The 20003-nt window shown below is 40.5% G+C and overlaps 1 protein-coding gene and 1 long non-coding RNA gene across 4 annotated transcripts; both read left to right on the top strand.

The window, feature by feature from the left end:
- The first annotated feature begins 286 nt into the window (after window positions 1-286).
- lrwd1 (leucine-rich repeats and WD repeat domain containing 1) lies at window positions 287-10306 on the top strand. 3 transcript variants are annotated; one of them, XM_058776480.1, is made up of 16 exons: window positions 287-407; window positions 931-1012; window positions 1163-1397; window positions 1550-1669; window positions 1760-1906; window positions 2379-2480; window positions 3186-3674; window positions 4234-4357; window positions 4450-4556; window positions 5806-6013; window positions 6114-6186; window positions 6304-6444; window positions 6527-6630; window positions 8204-8362; window positions 9291-9400; window positions 9741-10306. In XM_058776480.1, the coding sequence occupies exons 1-16, from the start codon at window positions 395-397 to the stop codon at window positions 9888-9890; spliced, it is 2364 nt and encodes a 787-aa protein (XP_058632463.1). In that variant the 5' UTR covers window positions 287-394; the 3' UTR covers window positions 9891-10306. The 3 variants fall into 3 exon arrangements, with proteins under 3 accessions (XP_058632463.1, XP_058632462.1, XP_058632464.1); XM_058776479.1 differs by having other exon boundaries at window positions 296-407; window positions 928-1012; XM_058776481.1 differs by having other exon boundaries at window positions 323-407; window positions 876-1012.
- Window positions 10307-12686: 2380 nt separating this feature from the next.
- Window positions 12687-19317, top strand: LOC131540095 (uncharacterized). Its single transcript, XR_009271175.1, has 3 exons — window positions 12687-12889; window positions 18594-18747; window positions 18873-19317. It is a non-coding gene; the product is annotated as an uncharacterized LOC131540095 (long non-coding RNA).
- The last annotated feature ends 686 nt before the right edge of the window (window positions 19318-20003 follow it).

Below are 20003 nucleotides of genomic sequence, written 5' to 3'. Positions count from 1 at the left end.
GCGGTCACATGCCATATATAATGTAATCCAAGGGGGTTTATGGTTTTACATTGAATCATTAATTAATATAACTACATTTAAATAACTTAAGACTTATTGTGGGCCCTTGGAAATGTCCTCACTGGTTAAAAACCACTGTTATATATATATATATATATATATATATAATTATGTTTGAAATATTTATTTTATTTTATTTTATTTTTCCCCAGCCATTAACGGCACCCTCAAATTTTTTGACTACAGTGCCACACTCAATATGGCGGAATAGTGATGCCAAAACCAAACTATACGTCAAAGCCGGTCAAAGTTCATTTGTATTTTGCCGGGAAAACGATCTGCAGCTGTAATCCACGTGATTGCGAGTGTTGCAAATGAAGATCACTTGCCCTGCATGTACTTTAGAGGTAAGCTGTGTAAATCGATTTAACGTTAAACCTCAAATAAATTTGTCTGTGAAAGTTCAATTTATAAAACTAAACGCAACCGCACAATGAACATGCAGTTACGAATTCAGCAATGATTGTCTTAAGCACTTAATAAATCGATTATTAAGAAAACAAACAACATGTAAACTACTTCCACATTTTTAAAGATTTTAATTTATAGTTTTTAAAAACTGATTTCGAAATTATAACCACACATTTTCATTGTTTACTTAGCTTTTTCAAGTATTTATTGGATGCAAATGATGTTCTCCAGTCTCTACAAAAGTTTCATGGCAATCTCCTGTGTTCGGAGACTCCACAGGGCGTGAATAGGCCACTTGCCCTGTATCATTACATAGCAATACCAGATGCATTGTGGTACTTCTGACACCTAATTATCCAATAGCAGAAGTTTTACCAAGTCTCTGAAACCTGTTATCATTACAGCTCACCTTTATAAGGTCTGATTAGACACAGTACTCAAACTTTCATTGTGCAGCAGCCATGGAGAAAATAACAGAGAAGATACTGCTGGAGAAAAGCTCTCCAAGGACAAACAAACTGGAGCAGATCAAGACCCTCAAGTAAGAAAGCTGTTTTGTGTTTCTTAGGCATACTGTGATGTGTTATGGTTTATTAAGAAATAAAAAAAGACTATTTTAATGCCCTTATGTTAAAAACTGAATTGTTTCAAATATATAATCTGATACTCATGTATTCTCTGTTCTGTACAGTCTCTCACGCATGGGTCTGAAGAGCGAGGATCTGCCCGTGCCTCTGCTATCTAAACTGAGTAATCTGGAGCAGTTGGATTTGTCTGGGAACATGCTGCAGGAGATTCCCAGAGGCCTCTGTCTGCCCTGCCTAAAGATCCTTAACTGCTCAAATAACGATATGGAGGACGTAGTGTCTCTGGAAGCCCTGAGAAACATAGAGGAACTTAGACTGGAGGACAACCTCTACCTCACAGTGAGAATCATGTTTTGAAATTCAACCCTCACATTTTAGCATGTCAAAAATCATGTTTTTTTTGTTTTTTTCCATCCACACCATTATTTGTGGCGTTTTAGACACTATGGATCTTGTTCTAACTGTGAATTGTTTTATGTGGGGTTTTTTAGGTAAATGATGAACACAAAGTGGTCTACTTGTTACCTAAGCTGAGGATGTTCAATGGGAAGGATATCAGCTCTACGGCCCATCATATTCGCCATGGCAGCACCGAGATCCTCAGGAAGAGGGTGAGAACAGATTCTTTCACTTATCACATTCAACCATATCAGTTTGTCTATGCGGTGTTTCTTGAATGTGTGTTTTTTGGCAACCTTTAGGTGATTGGTGTGTGGGAACGAAGCTTCAGTCTCCCTGATCCCATTACGGCACAAAGTCTGGCTGCTGTGGAGAAGCGCTTTGTTAATGCTGCTTGCTCCCAAATCAAATATGGCCCTAATTCCTTGAGCGAATACACAAAGTGGAGGGTGGGTAGTCTAGCGTGAATATTGTATTTACCGCTCCTGACACAGATTTTGAAATCATAGGTCATCTAAATTGTGAAGAATCCACAAAGGTGACCATATGTCCTTTTTTTCCCAGACATGTCCTGGCCCGGATTTATAATTTGCCTGAAATGTCAGGCTTTTGGCTTTATTTTCCTGTTAACATGCTCTTTACAGTCTTCATATACATTATATCTTTATGTGTTTGCATTGTTTTGACCATTCTCTGTAGATCGGTCTCTGTTTTGGATGCTACGATTGGTTGCTTATGTACAATGCTTGCACACTTTTGGTCAAACTGTTACTAAACCTACAGCAAGCTTGAAAACAAAGCCAAAGCCATTTTGGGCAATTTAGGAGTCCTGGCCAGGGCATGTCCGAGAAAAAGAGGATGTATGGTCACCCTACTTCAATGTGGTTGCATTTCAGCTGATCTAATTTCTGCTTTTTTTAGCTTGACATGATTGCAAAAGAATATTTGAAGTCACTGACGTGCAGTGAAGAAGGAGGCAGGGTCACAGACACAAACGATCACACTCCAACGAGGGAGAATGAGGTAAAGCCATCAGCAACATTTTGTTGAGTGTCATATTTGATACATCAGGCTTGTATGGCTCATTATAGTATGATATAGGAGAACACTCTGTTAGGGATGAACACTTGAATTTTGTTCAGTGACCCAAACTGAGCAAAATATGCAATTTGGTGCAGTCTCTGTCCAAAAAGCATGATCAAAAATAATGATACCAAATACTTGGCCACATGTCACTTCGCTTTCACTTTAAAACATAAAATGCAGTGTAATACATGAATAACTGAGAGAGATACAAATAAACATTCCTCAAAACCCTGATGTATCTCATTGAATGCTCACATTTTAACATGATTTTTACAAAAATATTGTGTAATCAAAGTTACTTCAGTGCAGTACGTGTTTATCTATAAATATTACTCCTAGCTTACTTTATAACAATCAGTAAAGATTTCACAGCAAAAACGCACATGAACTACGACCAGAAGATATTTTTATGATTCGACTAAAAGACCCTAAAAATGTATTCAGTTTCAGTCAGCAGGCAGAAGGCATGTCGAAGATTGTGCACAACAGGTTTTTAAGCAAAGTTTAGAATTTTGTGTCCGATATGATACATTAGGCTTCATAGAGTTATAAAAGGTTTCTTCCTTCCAAATTTAATGCTGTGTCGAGGGAACCTTTTGAAAATATTAAATCAATATTTATTTATTTTTTTACACTACACAGGCTCCTGCAGAGAGAAGAACTTGTGATCTTGGTGGTAACAGTATTACAAGTCCTCAGAAAAGAACCAGAAACAACTCTGAGGTGGCTGCAGAGGCCAGTCCACGAAAGTCGAGTCGACTGGCAAGTGCATCTCCGGTTGAGACTAGTCCACGAAAATCCACTCGAGTGATGAGCACTCCACAGAAGACTGACCCTGTAATGAGCCCCAGAAAGCAAGCCAGAATGACCAATGTAGACACACCAGAGTGTAGTCCAAGGAAATCAAGCCGCCTGGAAAATATTTCTCAGAAAGGTGCTAACAAAGTAGAAAGCCCCAGAAAGGCAGCAAAGTCAATCATTTCTACGCCCACATCAAGACCAGCTAAATGTGAGAGCCTGAGAAAAACGGTTGAAGATCAGACTACAGCTCAACAGAGCAAACAGAAAACTGCCAAAACAGAAACTGACACACCTCGGAAAACTGCTCGTACCAAACTCAAAATTCCTCAGGTGAGTCAAAGACTATGCTTGTTTTTTTCTGTCTGCTTTCTCTGTCTATTTCTGTCAGTGACTTGAATGTACATCTATGATAAGAAACTAAAAATGTACTGAATTCATATTCATTTTGGTATTTTTTTGGAGGCATAAAATAAAAAAAATCAAGGTAAGGAAGTTATGAAGAAAAAAGCCTCAAACGTAATAACATTACAAGTTTGTCTTCTATAACTGAAAAAAGGTTCAGGTTATGAAGAAAACCTTACGTAGTTAGGCATAATCTTTTTTGTTATTTCGGTAAAAATAAAGATGTTTTTTAATATTTTGGACATTCCTATTTTGTAGGCCTGAAACGTTTTTACCTTTAATAAACATTCTGACAAAGGATTGTGTCTCAATAATTTCCTTATTGGGCCGGATTCTTGTATTTGCATGTGAATTGTCACAGAATCACTCTTAAGTTGTGGATTCCTGTTGTTGCTTTTACTGTATTTGTATTCAGGCTATTGTTGATTGCTCATTACACAGTCATTAGCGCATTTTTAATGGGCGTCTCTCTCCCCTGCTGTTACAGGAGCCGGTGAGTCTGCAGCCGTTCCATGTCTTACAGTGTCACAGTCGACAGGACAGTCCCGACGACTTCACCACTCAGCTTTGGGCCTGTGCCTTTGAGCCCCCGCAGGAATGCACTGGTGGTGGTGAGCACTATCAAGTGATTCAATTCAATTGAATCAGTTGTATGCTTCAATGTGTTTTTAATATACGTCTGGCATTGTTTTTAATCTGTTAGGTATCAGTGGTGGGTCTCGGACAATTGCCACATGTGGAGGGGAAACTTTGTGTGTGATTGACTGTGAGTCAGGACATGTGCTGAAGAAATACAAGGTTCCTGGTGAGGTGAGTGTAAAGAAGTTCTGTACAGTACCTTATCTGACCACTAGGTGGCTTAGTTATATAGGCCAATCAGTTTTTGAATCACAGAATACACTGGCTATTTAGAAAATCATACTTCTATAGTTCTACCTGTACATATTACGCAAATATTCCATATGGATTGAATACCTGGATGACCCAACATTTGCCATAAAATGCAGAGAAATACTTTTTCCCACAATGCAATGCACACATGACGGTCTATTTGTAATGAACATACTAGACCTATATTGATTTTTTTCATAACCTAAAGTGATTATTTGTATGTTTATGTCTAATAACCAACATGCAGAACCAATTTGTTTGTTTTTTTATTTTACTTGTGTATTTGTAAAATTTCATTTTTATATCACAACAATATTTTTTTAGTTTTTTTAATAATAATAATAAAAGCAGTAACCGCAACAATAAAGTGAACAGCAGACGAAATAAACTGACAAAGTCTACTGTTTTTAAATGGAGAAATAATTGAGTATCAACTTTGCATAAATGTAATCATTTGTTTTAAACTACAGTTAAGGAGTAGAGAATAAGTTTACGGGAATAATTATACAATACATTAGAGTTCATTAAGAATGGTATGTTTGCAGAAGTATTAATATTATTATGGGATAGAGTCACACACATGACATGTGGGTAAAAATGATATATCTTGGCCACAATATAGGAATCAATAGTAAATTCTGGCCACATTGTAGTAATTCGTTTCCTAGTTTAATTAATTCAAAACAAAGAAACAAATTAGAACAACGTGGTCACCTTTTACTAAAAAGAGGAAAAGGAAACAAATTCTTAATTTGTGGCCACTATTTAAGTAAAATGAGGGAAAAGATGAACAATTTGTGCAATTTTTGAAACAGCGGAAATATAGGTGAAACCAATTATTGGTTGATAATCTAGAGCATACTGGAAGTAATACTAATAATTTTTTAAAACATGATTTTAAGATGGTTTAAAAAAAAATTTTTCCTGAGATGAACTGAGTGGCACGACAACAGCTATAACGTTGGCATAATGCATACTGTTCCATGTTCTATTAAAAAAATACACAGTGTATTCTGTACAGCATGTAGTGAGATTCCATTCTGAACATAGCTACTGATGCCACAGAATCCAACCTAGCCTGTTCTGCAAGAGTTAAACGCAATCAGGCTGCATTTGACTGACATCCAGTTCCTGTAAATTCAGTGTCGCATCCACTGTTGTCTTGTAGGAGTTCTTCTCACTAGCATGGTCCACAGTGCTGATGTCCAGGACAGGTGGCTCTGCCCGTCCCTGCAATATCCTGGCAGCTGGGGGTAAGAGGGGTCTTGTGAAGCTTATCCATCCCCGGGTCAGCCTGGCATTTGGAGAGTTTCGTGCCAGTCGACGTGCCATTTCCATTATGCGCTTCAGTCCACGCAACGCTAGCTTTCTCTTCAGTGAGTGAAGCAAACAGTGAACACGATGAGACTAAGTGACTAAATAATAACTTAGTTGAGCTATATAGATGTAACTCGATCACTTTTTTTCTAATTACAGCTGGGACGTATGAAAATAAGATCTTTTTGTGGGACATTGGAGGACTGGATCGTGATTACAACTTTAAAATCAGGTTATTTATAATTTATTGTTCAATATGTTTTTAATACTTAATTTAGAAAGGCTAAAATGTGCATATACGTTGTTGCGAACTTTTCCATAATGGCTTTATATCTTATTTTTCTCACAGTAAGCTGCTAGTCCTGGAGACGGGCACCACTCCTCTGCATCTCTCTCTGCTCCCCACGTCTCCAGACACGCACCTCCTCTCAGGCTGTGATGACGGGCTGCATATTTTTGATATCCAGCTCAGTAAAAACACACAGAAAAGGTTTGATTTCTCCATCAGTTCTGTGAGTGTGTGTGGTCAGAGAAACTGTTTCTTTATTGTAATTTACATGTTTTTTTTCCAGAAATGAGGAGATGGAGATTGTGTTTCCAATTTACAAGAAAAAGGACAAGAAGAACACCTACCGGACTATTGACGGACTGAGCTTCCTGTCAGATGATATAGTGGGTGAGTAAACAATAAGAAAAATGTAGGATTAGTTGACCAAATAATATAATATATAATGTATGTTTTCTGTTTAAATTAGCACTATAATGACCAGAGAGGGCTCCAGACTGTGACTAAAACGGTCGCATTTGCGACCAAAAATATTAATTTGTGAGTGAAGTTTTTGCTGAGGTCGCCACTGGCAAATATATATATTTACATGTTATGACTTTAAAATGTGCATGCAATGCCTTTTTTCCTGATTGTTTTGCGATCACATCTTTTATGTTCACGTATTAAACTGAGATGATGCGAATCATAGTTTTAGTGGAAAAAAAAGAGTCCTCATCTCCGCCGCACAGCAGCATTGACACACACCTGCTGAACACAGTTCAGTTGTACAACGCGAGAGAGATCGAAATGACGGAGACGTGCAAGTAAAAGTGCACAAAAGCAGTATCTATTTCATGCACAACTTGAACAAACTACAACAGGTAAAGCTGTCAGTTGAGTGGATATTGGCAATATCGTAACAATTCTCATTTATAATCATTATTAATATGGCTTCTTCTTATCAAGATCTTAGTCTATTTGCTGTGTTCTGTTAATGCGTGAACTTCATATTATTTGAAGCGCACTTGCCGTCCAGTAATCGCAAAAAGCTTTGTGCTTTGATACTTATTAATAAAGTATCAGGTTTAAAATTATGCCAAATACATAATGAAATTCAAACAATAAATACTGTTTTGGTGCTCTTTAATGCGGCAGGCGCGAACACTTTAGCGCCTCAGTTCAAGTGGCAAGTGAACCCATTATATTTTTCTATTTACTACTATAGTAGGCTACATAATGAACATCAAAGGTTAGGCTATTTTATAAGAGATCCTACAGTACAACTTGCTGAAATGTCTCATGTAAAAGCTCATTCAATGTTTCAAACGTGTAAAGCTTGTAAACCTCAGAATAACCATTCGGTGTCCATAAGCTCATCAGTCAGCTAGAAAAATAACTATAAAGAGGAGCATTTTGCTATATTTATGCGCTATTGCATATTAATATTTTTACTTAACCTGTTGTCTACATGATTCGGCTCCTCCTATAAAATTGTATTTTACTAATGAAGAAAAACAGACTGAATGTGTGAAAGACATATGACAACATTTATAGGATACATTGAGGAGGAGCCCAAACTACTCGGTGGCAAAGTGATGCTTATGGTCCATGATATTGATACAGATTCTGTGTAATGAACAATTTTTTGTGACTGTATATTTCAAGTTGGAAAAGACATTTAGTTCCTACTTTAAGTGAACCTTAGTTTCCAGGTCATCTACAAGATGGACTAAAATGCTGATAAAGTCAAGAAAAGATGGGACATAAACACATGACAGTATGTTTGAAATGCTAAAAAACACGTTAATTCTGTGGCACCTAAAAAAATTATTTGGCGCCTAAGTTTTTTTCTTATAGGAGCAAATGGCTCCATACTCGACTTTTTTGTCTGGAGCCCTGCCAAAAAAGTGACCTTAAAGTATTATTATTAACATATATTAAATGTATATATTTATAAATGTATATATATATTTCCACCCAGCATCCAAGAGCCACATGCAGGGCTCTATCTACCTGTGGAGCTGGAGTGCCACGTGGGCATCTTGGAACGGCAGAAAGAAAGAGGTGCCAGCTGTTGTGCTGGCAGAGCTGCAGTGGTCCAGCACTGACATCCCATACCTGTCTCTAGGCACCTGTCCAGGTATTCATGATATTTGAATGAAGTGTCGTATGGTAGAGCTGCACGATAAATCGTATTTTAATTGTGATCATGATTTCTACTTTTCTCAGTTAAATAAACGCATAATCATCTGCGATATTTGCCTGCTGAAAATGTTTCATTTGACATTTGCTTTATCTTGCTTGCATCAACAAGCCTCCACAAGCTTTCAGGCTTGCAGTTGCCAGAGTTTAGGTCCCACAATCAGACCTTTTTTTGTTAAATGGATACAAGATTTCAGCCAGTGTTGTACTCAATCTTTGCATTCTTCTACTCTGAGAAAAAGCTCCAATGATTGGAAAACTCCAGGCAACATATGTTGGGATGTGTGAGCAGGCCTCGGTTATGAACTGTAATAAATCTGAACATTATTTATGACTCTATTGTGTTTGGAATAAATGCATGCAACATCTGTGCCACTATACAAATTTATTTTTGCTGTTTTTTTTAATAGAAATGGGTTAACAATGTGGCATTAAGTTAATATTAGGAATTTCACTGGTTTAGCTATTGAGAGAAGCTTTTTGTTTTTATGATGTAGAGAGTTAATTTATATAATAAAAATAATACATCAAAAAAATAGATGAGGTAGAATAAAACTATGGAAGCTGACATTCTAAAATGGCAATTATGATTATAATTTAAGCAAAACAATTGTGATTACCATTATCGTGCAGCCCTATAATTTGGTCAAATGTCAGCATAGAGAAAAGAACCTTAATTTTCTTTTTTACATTTATTCTTTATTATTAAAATATGCAGAATATGCCTAAGCAGTGCTCATAATAATGTACCAAATCACTGGTGAGATTTTTGTGTGTATTTATGCACATTCAAACAGCCCAGAAATATGGTGTCAGATATGCAGAAAGTCTGAAAGCAAAACTGTTGTGAACTGTTTTTCTTGTAGGCTATGGTTATGTGGTGTGTGGGGATGAGCAAGGAAGGCTGTGGATGTACCATATCACAGACACCATGATGGAAAAGTTCAAGAGTGGAAAAACAATCTCAGCCACTGAGGTAAGTTAATCATTGCTGGGTGAGCGATTATGGTATGTGTTAATGTAAGATCTTGGATTGGGAATTAATGATAATCTTAATCTTACATGGGCCAAATAAAACATGGCATGTATTCACAGTTTTGTTTTACTTATTTAGCCATTTTCTGTCATGCAGAAACAACGATATTCCACTCCAATCGGACATTATCTCTCACTAAAATAATCCTATTAGCTACAGTATTAAATCCTTTAAGAAGGTATCCTATCTTTTAACATGTTAACTCGAGGAGTGGTTACTGTTGATGTTTGAATCCAGAGCCCCTGGATCTCATTTTCCTTGTTCGCTCATGTTATTTCAGGTGCTGGAGTGGCCGTCACCGGTTAGAGCTGGAATGGGTGCATTAGAGGGGCCATCTATTAACAGCATTGCCATGGATCCTGATCTACATTACTTGGTTGCCCTTACTGACAAGAACATGGCTGTGGTTTGGAAGAGAGAGAGTCAGTGAGCACAAAGAAATGTTCAGTTGCTGGCAGTATTTCTCATTGTTGCTTTTCATTTCTGGACTCGATTTGAATTGAGATCATGGTTCTGTGAGGGAAGCAGTTAAAAAGGAAATCAGACACCCTAATTCACCTATGTTAAAGACTTATTGTCTCAAAGAGACAGAGAAAAAGTAATGTAGCCATCATGTTAAATTTGTTCCTATTCCACTGTGACTTCTTTTTGTAAGTGAAAGGCAATTGTTTTGTAACCCCTTTCATAATTTTAAGTCTTTCAGTATTTTTTTCTTGTTTTAGTTTTTTTTAAACATTGTTTTCAAAATATAATTCAGAGATTGTCAGAATGAATGGCATTGTTCAAAACATGACTTCTTATGCTTTTGTTTTAATTAATAAAATGGTGTCATACACCATTTTCTTATTGTTGTGTCACGGAGCCAATGATGGATTTCTTCAATGTAGTCAATGAAGCCCGAGAAGCATGTTCCACATCTCAAAATAAGACTTTATTAAACAAAGTAACAAAGCTGAGATAACGGTAACCGCATCTAATTCTCTGTCTGTCTGTCCGTGCATCCATTTTATACCTTTCTTTCTTACCATAATTGGTAGTTCTGGTTTTTAATTGGCTATGCCTGTCTGGTTTGCCACATTTTATTACCAGCCCACCTGGCCAATTATTTAATGGTGGAATTTGGCCAGATCAGCCACTTTTATTCTGCCGCCAATAAGGTGGTCACATGAGACATGCATCAAACTTGTTTACCTGTCATACTCTGGAAATCACCCAAAGTTTACAAGGTTGTTGAAGTTCACTGGTACAATCCAATGGAAACCACCAGTACTGCCCAATGGATAGGCCCTCAGACTTACATTCTACATTAGGACATACAGTATTGGAATAACTCAACATATTAAAGTGTATTGATTACTTTCATGACCATGCATCATATTTTTGAGTAAAATAATACCATATTGAGTAAATGGCGTAATATGAAGTAAAATAACACAATATTATTTAAATGATTCCCATTTATGCCTCACTCTTAGTTGTGAATGTAAGTGTCCAAAAAAAATAATAATAATAATTGTGTATTCTGTATGTAGTATGAGCCTGCTTTCATTTGTTATCCTGTTTTTGTAAATTTACTGCAGTTTTAGTCGTTTGGTACATTTAAGTTTTTTTGCTACAAACATTTTTTTAACATATGGATAAGACTGCAGTCCTCTCTGTTGTTGGTTGGTTCTTTGTTGTTCCTTACTACTTTTTTTCTTCTTTTTTTTTTTTTTTATAGTTTTATTTTCAGATATAATGTGAAGCAAAACATATATTGTGTAAACATTACAAACGTCATTTTTCTTTAACAAAAGCAAAACTAACAAAAGAAAGAAAAGAAGGAAAAAACAACTCAGAAATAATCTATTTAGCTGTCTTAATTATTAATAAAAAATAAAATCCCAGAATCTGAAAAATAATGTACATTCTTGCAATTATTTTGCAATAAGAGAAGGTAAATGCTCCCAAAAAGAGCCCCAATTTTTTTTCAAAAGATTTAGGTGATTTCCTAACATTGAAAAGGATTTTCTCCGGGGTGCAATATGAAATGAGTTCGTTGATCCAATGTTTTCTAGATGGAGAATGAGTCGACTTCCAGTTAACTAATAAACTTTTTCCCCAACCGTACCAGCCAAAAGTATGAAATACTTTTTATGATGAGACGAATCTAATAATTCAGTATCCCCTAATATCCAAACTCTAGGATCATAACTGATCGGGATACCTTATAACCTTTGAAGATATATAAATTATATATTCCCAAAAATCCTTCAATACAGGAATATTCCAAAGCATATGAAGTAAATTGCCTTAAGATGTTTTACACCTTTGATATTTGGAAGGTATAGCAGTGTTTAACGTGGAGTTTTTGAGTGTAAACGATACCATGTACCACTAGTAAAAACATGGTATTGCCATGGTATACTTCCAAAACGTTATGTCCAAAATGTTATATTCGCTTAATTTAATTTGCAAAATTATCGTTTTGTCTCTTTGGAATGAATGCGCTGATATTTGCTCATTGATATTAATATCAATATATTTCCTTGTCTGCAGCACGATTAAAAAGAGTAGGTAGGAAATGATAATAAGTGATACGAAGACGGATCGGAGAATGAATTTCATTAACAAATAAGGAAGATATTTTTAATGCACATTATCATATTAACATTAGCTGCCAGAGAGAGAAAAAAACAAAAAAACGTTCTATGCAGGGCTTTGAGGCGCGCTCCCGCTTTGTGACGTCACAGTGTAAGCGCGCTAACTGAGTATTTATTGACCGCTGCCTGCGATTCTTCGGTCAGTGTAAAGGTATGAAAATAGTTATTCTAACGCTTTATCTCTGTTATTGTTCGTTTGCATATTGCAAATCTTACTGCTTTTATTTGGAAAACAATTAACATGGTAATATGTTGAGTATCACAATTATCCGGTGATAGAGGCTAACTTAAGCTAAACTTTTCGACTTATTTCTCTCGTATTTATTTTCCTGCTTTAATGTAGCCGACTTCACAGGTCTGACCAGAAGAAAAAATATTCAGAACGCCTCACCTTTTTACTTCTGACAAATCTCTAGATGTGATCAAGGCAAAAATCTTTTATCAGTGTAAGTCTTTATAAGAAAAGTAAAAAATAACCTTGAAAAACCTTAATAGATATGTATTTAATAGATATGTTTAGAATACATCTCAGAGACTTTACTTGGCTTATGTAATATGTTTATTAATTTGTGGCTTTTAGGTTGTTCTCAGCACAGTATCAGTGGACAGAACGATCATCTAGGATCTTAAATGTCATTGTTGGAGAACCATTCATATACACTGCGAAGTATGATTCAGTCATTTCCAAGGATCACCTGTGCACAGAACTGTCACATTGGCTGTATGAATGGACCTATACTTGGACAGTCCTGCCTGGGTTATTAGGCTACTACTCTTGGGAGTACAGGTAAGTGCTGGCACTCCCCACTTATTGTACCAAAGGAAGTTTTTCCTTGCCACTGTTGCCTTTGGCTTGCTCACAGGGGGTATGAAGGCACTGTAAAGCTGTTGATGTATGATTGCATGTTTCACTGCATGTTAGCTATATCATATCTGTAACAACAAATGCGAACCTTTGGCTTGGTTGAAAAGATAATCTAGCATCATCTTTGTCTCACATCAGGACGAGATTGTTCTCCCTCTCATGTTTGAATCATCAATGCTTTATACATGTGCATTCGCATCATATCCTCATGTTAAGTAGGGTCCCAGTGGAGCCAAAAGGTTAGAGGGTCCAGACACAGCCAAAGGCCGTTCATGTTGGAGCCAGGGGTACGATAGACCAAGGTGGAGCCATAGAGGCGAGGAACCCCAGCAGAGCCAGAGGGATCGAGGAACCATCTTTTATATTTGAGTCATCTGTGTATCATACTTGCATATTCACTACATCTCTCTCCATTTCTTGTCTTCATCATCTCGTTCATGTTCATTTTCCTATTTTGAATGTTTTGCGTCATCTTTTGTTCACATTGGTGCAAGAGTGTTGAGGGGGACAATAGACCAAGGCGGAATCATATGGACGAGGAACCCCAGCAGAGCCAGAGGGATCGATGAGCCATCTTTTATCTTTGAGTCATCTGTGCTTCATATGTGCGTGTTCACTACATCTCCTTCCATTTCTTGTCTTCATCGTCTCGTCTCGTTCATGTTCATTTTTCTATTTTGAATTTTTTTGCATCATTTGCTCACATTGGCGCGACATTGTTCTCACTCTCATGTTTGAGTCATCAATGCTTTATACTTGCGCGTTCATCTCCTCATATTATAAAGGACACCAGTGGAGCTTAATGGTTGAAGGGTCCAGATGCAGTGAGATAGTTCTTCCTCTCATGTCATCGTTGTTTTATGCTTGTGCATTCACATCATCTCATATTATGGAGGACCCCAGTGGAACCAAAGGGTTCGAGGGTCCAGACACAGCCAAAGGCCCAGAAGTTCATGTTGGAGCCAGGGAGACGACTGGAGCCTTAGAGATGAGGAACCCCAGCAGAGCCAGAGGGATCGAGGAACCATCTTTTATATTTGAGTCATCTGTGCTTAATCCATTTGTGTTCGCTACATCGCCTTCCATTTCTTGTCTTCATCATCTCATTCATGTGCATTTTCCTGTTTTAAATTTTCTTGCATCATCTTTTGCTCACATTGTTGCAACATTGTTCTCCCTCACATGTTTGAGTCATCAATGCTTTTTCCTATTCTGAATTTTTTTGCATCATCTTTTACTCACATTGGCGCGATGTTTGAGTCATCGGTGACTTATTCTTGTGCATTCGCGCCATCTCTTCATATTAAGAAGACCCCAGTGAAGCCAAAGTGTTGGAGGGTCCAGATGCAGCCAAAGCCCAGAAGTCAATGTTGGAGCCAGAGGAACGACAGACCAAGGTGGAGCCGTAGAGACAATGAACCCCAGCAGAGCCAGAGGGATTAACAAACCATCATCTCGTTCATGTGCATTATTTTGCGAGTATATTTGGCTCACATAGAGGTGAGATAGCTCTTCCTCTTATGTTTGAGTCATTGTTTTATACTTGCGCATTCATGTCTTCTCCTCATATTATGGAAGACCTCAGTGGAGCCAAAGGGTTAGAGGGTCCAGACACCTCTCATGTTGAAGTTCATGTTGGAGTCAGGGAGACGACAGACCAAGGTGGAGCCGTAGAGACGAGGAACCCCTGCAGAGCCAGAGGGATCGAGAAACCATCCTTTATCTTTAAGTCATCTGTGCTTCATACTTTTGTGTTCACTACATCTCCTTCCATTTCTTGTCTTCATCCTCTCGTTTATGTGCATTTTCCTATTGTCACGGGGGTGAGTGAGAACACAGACTCGGAAATGCTGGAAAGTTCCCCAGAGGGCGATTTATTAACACACATTGATCACACGTGCTTAGATGAATGGTGCTCGGTGCAATAGTCCACTCGGTGCTCGTGGGGTGAAGTGTCGTGAGGAGTGTAGTTCCGGCTGGAGCTCCGTTGCACCTCTTCTCGTGTGCCGTGGCTTTTATGGTCGAGGGGAACGAGCTCCAGGTGTGCCACTCATCACGCACAGGTGTTGTTGTGTGATCAGTGCGGAAGCGGCGTTTCCAGGGCGACGCTGATCTGGAACTGGGATACCCGCCACATTCCACCCCCTAGGCGTCGACCTGGTTCTGTGGGGAAATACACAAGTTGTTGTGGGAGTATTATGGGAGGGGAATTTGATGTTACCTGCCAGACCTGCCCAACCGGACCAGCCCCAGGAGAGTCCGTCCACATTCCCATGGTCGGCCCCGGCCCGATGTTTCACCTGAAAGTGGAAGTCCTGAAGTGCGAGGAACCACCGAGTCACCCGGGCGTCCGTGTCCTTTGCCTTGGACATCCATTGGAGTGGCGCATGGTCTGTGACGAGGGTGAAAAGGCGGCCCCAGAGGTAGTATTTCAACTCCAGGACTGCCCACTTTATGGCCAGGGCCTCTTTCTCCAGAGAAAGAGGTACCTGGTTTCCGTGGGGGAGAGTTTCCTGCTCATATAGACCTCCTCTCCATCCCGGAGCTGGGAGAGGACTGCTCCTAAGCTGGTGCCGGAAGCTCCAACATGAAGGGGCAGCCAAAGTCTGGTGCATGCAGGACCGGGGAGGACGTGAGGGCCGTCTTGAGGGCCTGGAAGGCGGCTTCTGCTATCTGAGTAGAAGGCGGCTTCAGCTTCTGAGTCCAGACTATCTTCTCCGGCTGCCCCTTCCTTGTAAGGTCTGACAGGGGGCAGGCTATAGAGGAGAAGTTAGGGATGAAGCATCTGTAGTAGCCCGCCAACACCAAAAACGCTCGTACCTGCGTCTTATTGATGGGACGTGGGAACTTCTTCACCGCCTCGACCTTCCTTTCCTGTGGCATGATGAGCCCTCTTCCGATTTTGTATCCCAGGTATTTTGCTTCGGTAAGGCCGAGGTGGCACTTCTTAGGGTTGGCAGTGAGGCCAGCCCGCCGGAGCTCCGTCAACACCCTCCATAGACGCTCTAGGTGAGTCTCCCAGCACTCCGTGTGTATGATGACATCATCCAGGTAAGCCGCGGCATAGGCTTAGTGTGGCCGGAGCAATATGTCCATCAATTGCTGGAACGTGGCAGGTGCCGAAGGGTAGCATCTGGTAATGCCACTGGCCGTTGGGGGTGCTAAAGGCGATCTTTTTCCGGGAGCTCTGGGACAGGAGCACCTGCCAATATCCTTTGGTGAGGTCTAAGGTGCTGATGTATCGAGCTTTGCCCAGCCGGTCCAAGAGCTCATTCACCCTCGGTATGGGATATCCGTCGAAGGCGGTGACTTCAATGAGCTTCCTGAAGTCGTTACAAAAACGGAGGGTGTTGTCTGGCTTTGGTACCATCACTATGGGGCTGGCGCAGGGGCTACAGGAGGGCTCGATGATTCCCAGTTGGAGCATCTTCTTTATCTCATCCTCTATAGCCGGCCGGCGAGCTTCTGGTATCCGGTAGGGCCGCTGCCGTACTACGACTCCTGGTGGTGTGCGGATTTCGTGCTCGATGACTGTGGTTCTACCCGGGGTCTCGCTGAACACATCCTTAAACTGACTGACCAGGGCCTCGAGTTCTGTCTTCTGGGTCGCCGACAGCTGCGGATCCACGTCTACCATTGGATGGGCTGTTTGGGCCAGGGGAACCCACTTCTTGAGCAAGTTAACGTGGTAAATTTGTTCCGTTCGTCGGCGGCCGAGTTGCCGCACACGGTACGTAACCGGTCCCATTCATTCCACCACTGTCTAGGGCCCTTGCCAGGTCGCTAGGAACTTACAGGCAGCTGTCGGGATCAGAACCATCACACGATCTCCCGGCTGGAACTTCCGGGCTTGTGCGGGCCGGTCGTAGAGATGTTGTTAGGCGCACTGGGCTGTAACGAGGTGTTCTCTGACGAGGTGCATGACTCGGTCAGTTCGTTCTCTCATATCCCGTACGTGTTCGACGAGGTTGCGATGTGGGGCTGGTTGATTCTCCCAAGCGATGTCCAGAAGGCCTCAAGGTTGTCTTCCAAACAGCAGTTCAAAGGGTGTGAACCCTGTGGAGGCTTGTGGTACCTCGTGGATTCCAAACAGCACGTACGCTGGGACGTATCATGAGGTCCCAGTCGCACCCATCTTCGGCCACCACCCGCCTCAGCATCTGCTTGAGCATCTGGTTAAACCTTTCGACGAGGCCATCCGTCTGCGGGTAGTAGTCCGACATCCTCAGGTGTTGTACTTTGAGGAGTCGACAGAGGTCCGCCATGACCCGGAACATGAAAGGTGTACCCTGGTCAGTCAGTAATTCCTTTGGTATCCCGACTCGGCTGGCCAGCAGAAACAGCTCTCGGGTGATGTTCTTTGCTTTTGCCGCACGAAGAGGAAGGGCTTCTGGGTACCGGGAGGCGTAGTCCAGGATGACCAGGATGTGCTCATGACCCCAGGCAGACTTTGGCAGCGGTCCCACAAGATCCATCCCAATCCGTTTGAACGGCACATTGATGACGGGTAGTGGAATGAGAGGGCTGGGGGGAGGACGCCGAGGAGACGTCTGCTGGTAGGTGGGGCAACTACGGCAGAACCGTTTCACTTCTGCATCCAGTCCTGGCCAGTGGAAACGGTCCCGAATGCATTGGACGGTATTTTCCACCCCGAGGTGCCCCGCCATCGGATGGGCATGTGCCAGTTTCATGACTGTCTCCGTCTTGGTTTTGGGCACGACCAAGAGGAACTTTTCCTCTCCCCGCCTATGGGCGTCACAGTACAGCAGACCCTTTTTTATTTCAAAATGAGGGAGCGGGCGTGGGCCCGGCAGTCTGTTTACCTCATCGACTTTTGGCGCACTTGTTCCCGACAGTTGCGCAGGCAATCGTCCTCTCGTTTCTCCCTGCCGAACGAACCAGTCATGACCTGTTGAAACTGTTTAACCTGTTGAAACACATCGAGGTAGACAGACGGAATGTGAACTGGTAGACACTCACTCTCCCTCTCACTGTCCATGTCCATGGGGGACCGGTCTCTGGCTGGGCGGTCACCAACGTTTCCTCCGTGGCCGGTCCCGGGCGGAAGCGGCAGGTTTCCTCGGGGTGAGGAGGAGCTTCTTGAACCCCGGCCAGTCACATCCCAGGAGCAGAGGTACCGGTAGTTCTCGCACAATGCGGGCCGTGGGCGTTCGTTGCCTCAGCCAGCTTGACAGCTTCAACGAGACTGGTGATGTCACGTGGATTCTTCATACTGACCAGGCGTCTCAGCGGACAGCCGATCGACGATGACTTTCTCCGCCACCTGGTCAGCGGTAGGTGAATCGGTGAGGAGCCACAGGTGAGCCAACCGGGCAAGTTGAGCAGCTTGAGTTCTTACCATCTTCCGTTCATCATAGGTCCATTGGTAGAATTGCTGCGCCGCACAGATGGGAGACAGACCCACCCAGGTGAGAATTTCGGTTTTGAGCTCATCATATTTTTCATTCCTGGGCGCCTGCTGGGAATAATAGTTCTATTATTAGTAGTACTTAGTACTATAAGTACTATTATTATTAATAGTAATAATATGGACATTGTTCTCATTGTCATGTTTGAGTCATCAATGCTTTATACTTGTGCATTCGCATCATCTCTTCAAATTAAGAAGGCCGCAGTGGAGCCAAAGTGTTGGAGGGTCCAGATGCAGCCAAAGGCCCAGAAGTCAATGTTGGAGCCAGAGGGACGACAGACCAAGGTGGAGCCGTAGAGACAATGAACCCCAGCAGAGCCAGAGGGATTAACAAACCATCATCTCATTCGTGGGCAGTTTTTTAGTTTGGATTATTTTGCGAGTATATTTGGCTCACATAGAAGTGAGATAGTTCTTCCTCTCAAGTTTGAGTCATTGTTGTTTTATACTTGCACATTCACGTCTTCTCCTCAGATTATGGAATACCTCAGTGGAGCCAAAGGGTTAGAGGGTCCAGACACAGCCAAAGGTCCAGAAGTTCATGTTGGAGCCAGGGTGGAGCCATAGAGACGAGGAACCCCTGCAGAGCCAGAGGGATTGAGGAACCATCCCTTTTGTGTTTCCTACACCTGCGCACATTTTCAAAAATTTGTTCTTTTTATTTTCTCTTTCTTTTTCCATTAAAATACCTTCAAAATTATATATGACTTGTTGGAATCGGACAAAAAATGACTGAGCTACAGCTGTTTGAAGGCAATAGAGGCAGCAGATCTGATTTTGAGAAAAATCGAGTTAAAGATTCCAAAGCAGAATCACCAAGCAACGTTGCATATTTTCCTCCAATTCTTTTCTTAATAATAATTACTATATTATTATTATTATTATACACAATATAGCTATTTTTATTTTATCTTTGTTATTAACCCTCATAAGGATCCCATTTCCTGTTTACTCTAAAGGTCTTTACCTTTAGTGTAATTGTAAAAAAAAAATTTAATGATACAAATAATATATCATTTTTTGTTTACTTCTCATCTATACATTAATGCTGTGTTTTGGGAGATATGAAGTACTTTTGTACCTGTTTACCACAAAAATCCTCAACTACACCATTAGCTTGCATGAGAAATATTAAATTATTATGAATAAATCTCTTAAATGATGATCTAAATTGAATTTAAATCGTTTCTGGATATTGATCTAGGTGTTAGGTATACAATTCTGCCATCTGGTGGTTAGAGAAAAACTTGTAGAAATCACAGTTTTGAAAGAATAGTGTAATGACCATATATATCCAGCAGAGGCCCATAGAGAGCCATTCATTTTTCTGAAAGTGGTCAACTGCTCCTCTCACAACTTTTCTGATATATATTTTGTAAGTATATATTGAAACATTATAAAATACATTAAAAACAGTATTTTTGCCAAAGTTTAGAATTAGTTTTGTGGTTTGATGTATTTTGAAGAGCCCGTTTTGCAATAATACCACATAAATTTGCAGAAATGCCACACAAGTTGTCACTAAAACGTGATTGCAGGTACATATTTATTTCAATCTAAAAGTAAAATAAAACATTTTTTTACATAAATGTAAATAAAACCAAA

This window comes from Onychostoma macrolepis, chromosome 05 (genome assembly GCF_012432095.1).
Source record: "Onychostoma macrolepis isolate SWU-2019 chromosome 05, ASM1243209v1, whole genome shotgun sequence".
Classification (NCBI taxonomy): Eukaryota; Metazoa; Chordata; class Actinopteri; order Cypriniformes; family Cyprinidae; genus Onychostoma; species Onychostoma macrolepis.
This window is presented reverse-complemented; position numbering and strand designations above follow the sequence as displayed.

Coding starts and splice junctions, on each gene's coding strand:
- lrwd1 (XM_058776479.1), top strand. Junction 1,670..1,759: donor CCGAGATCCTCAGGAAGAGG/GTGAGAACAGAT, acceptor GGCAACCTTTAG/GTGATTGGTGTGTGGGAACG. Junction 6,631..8,203: donor CCTGTCAGATGATATAGTGG/GTGAGTAAACAA, acceptor ATTTCCACCCAG/CATCCAAGAGCCACATGCAG.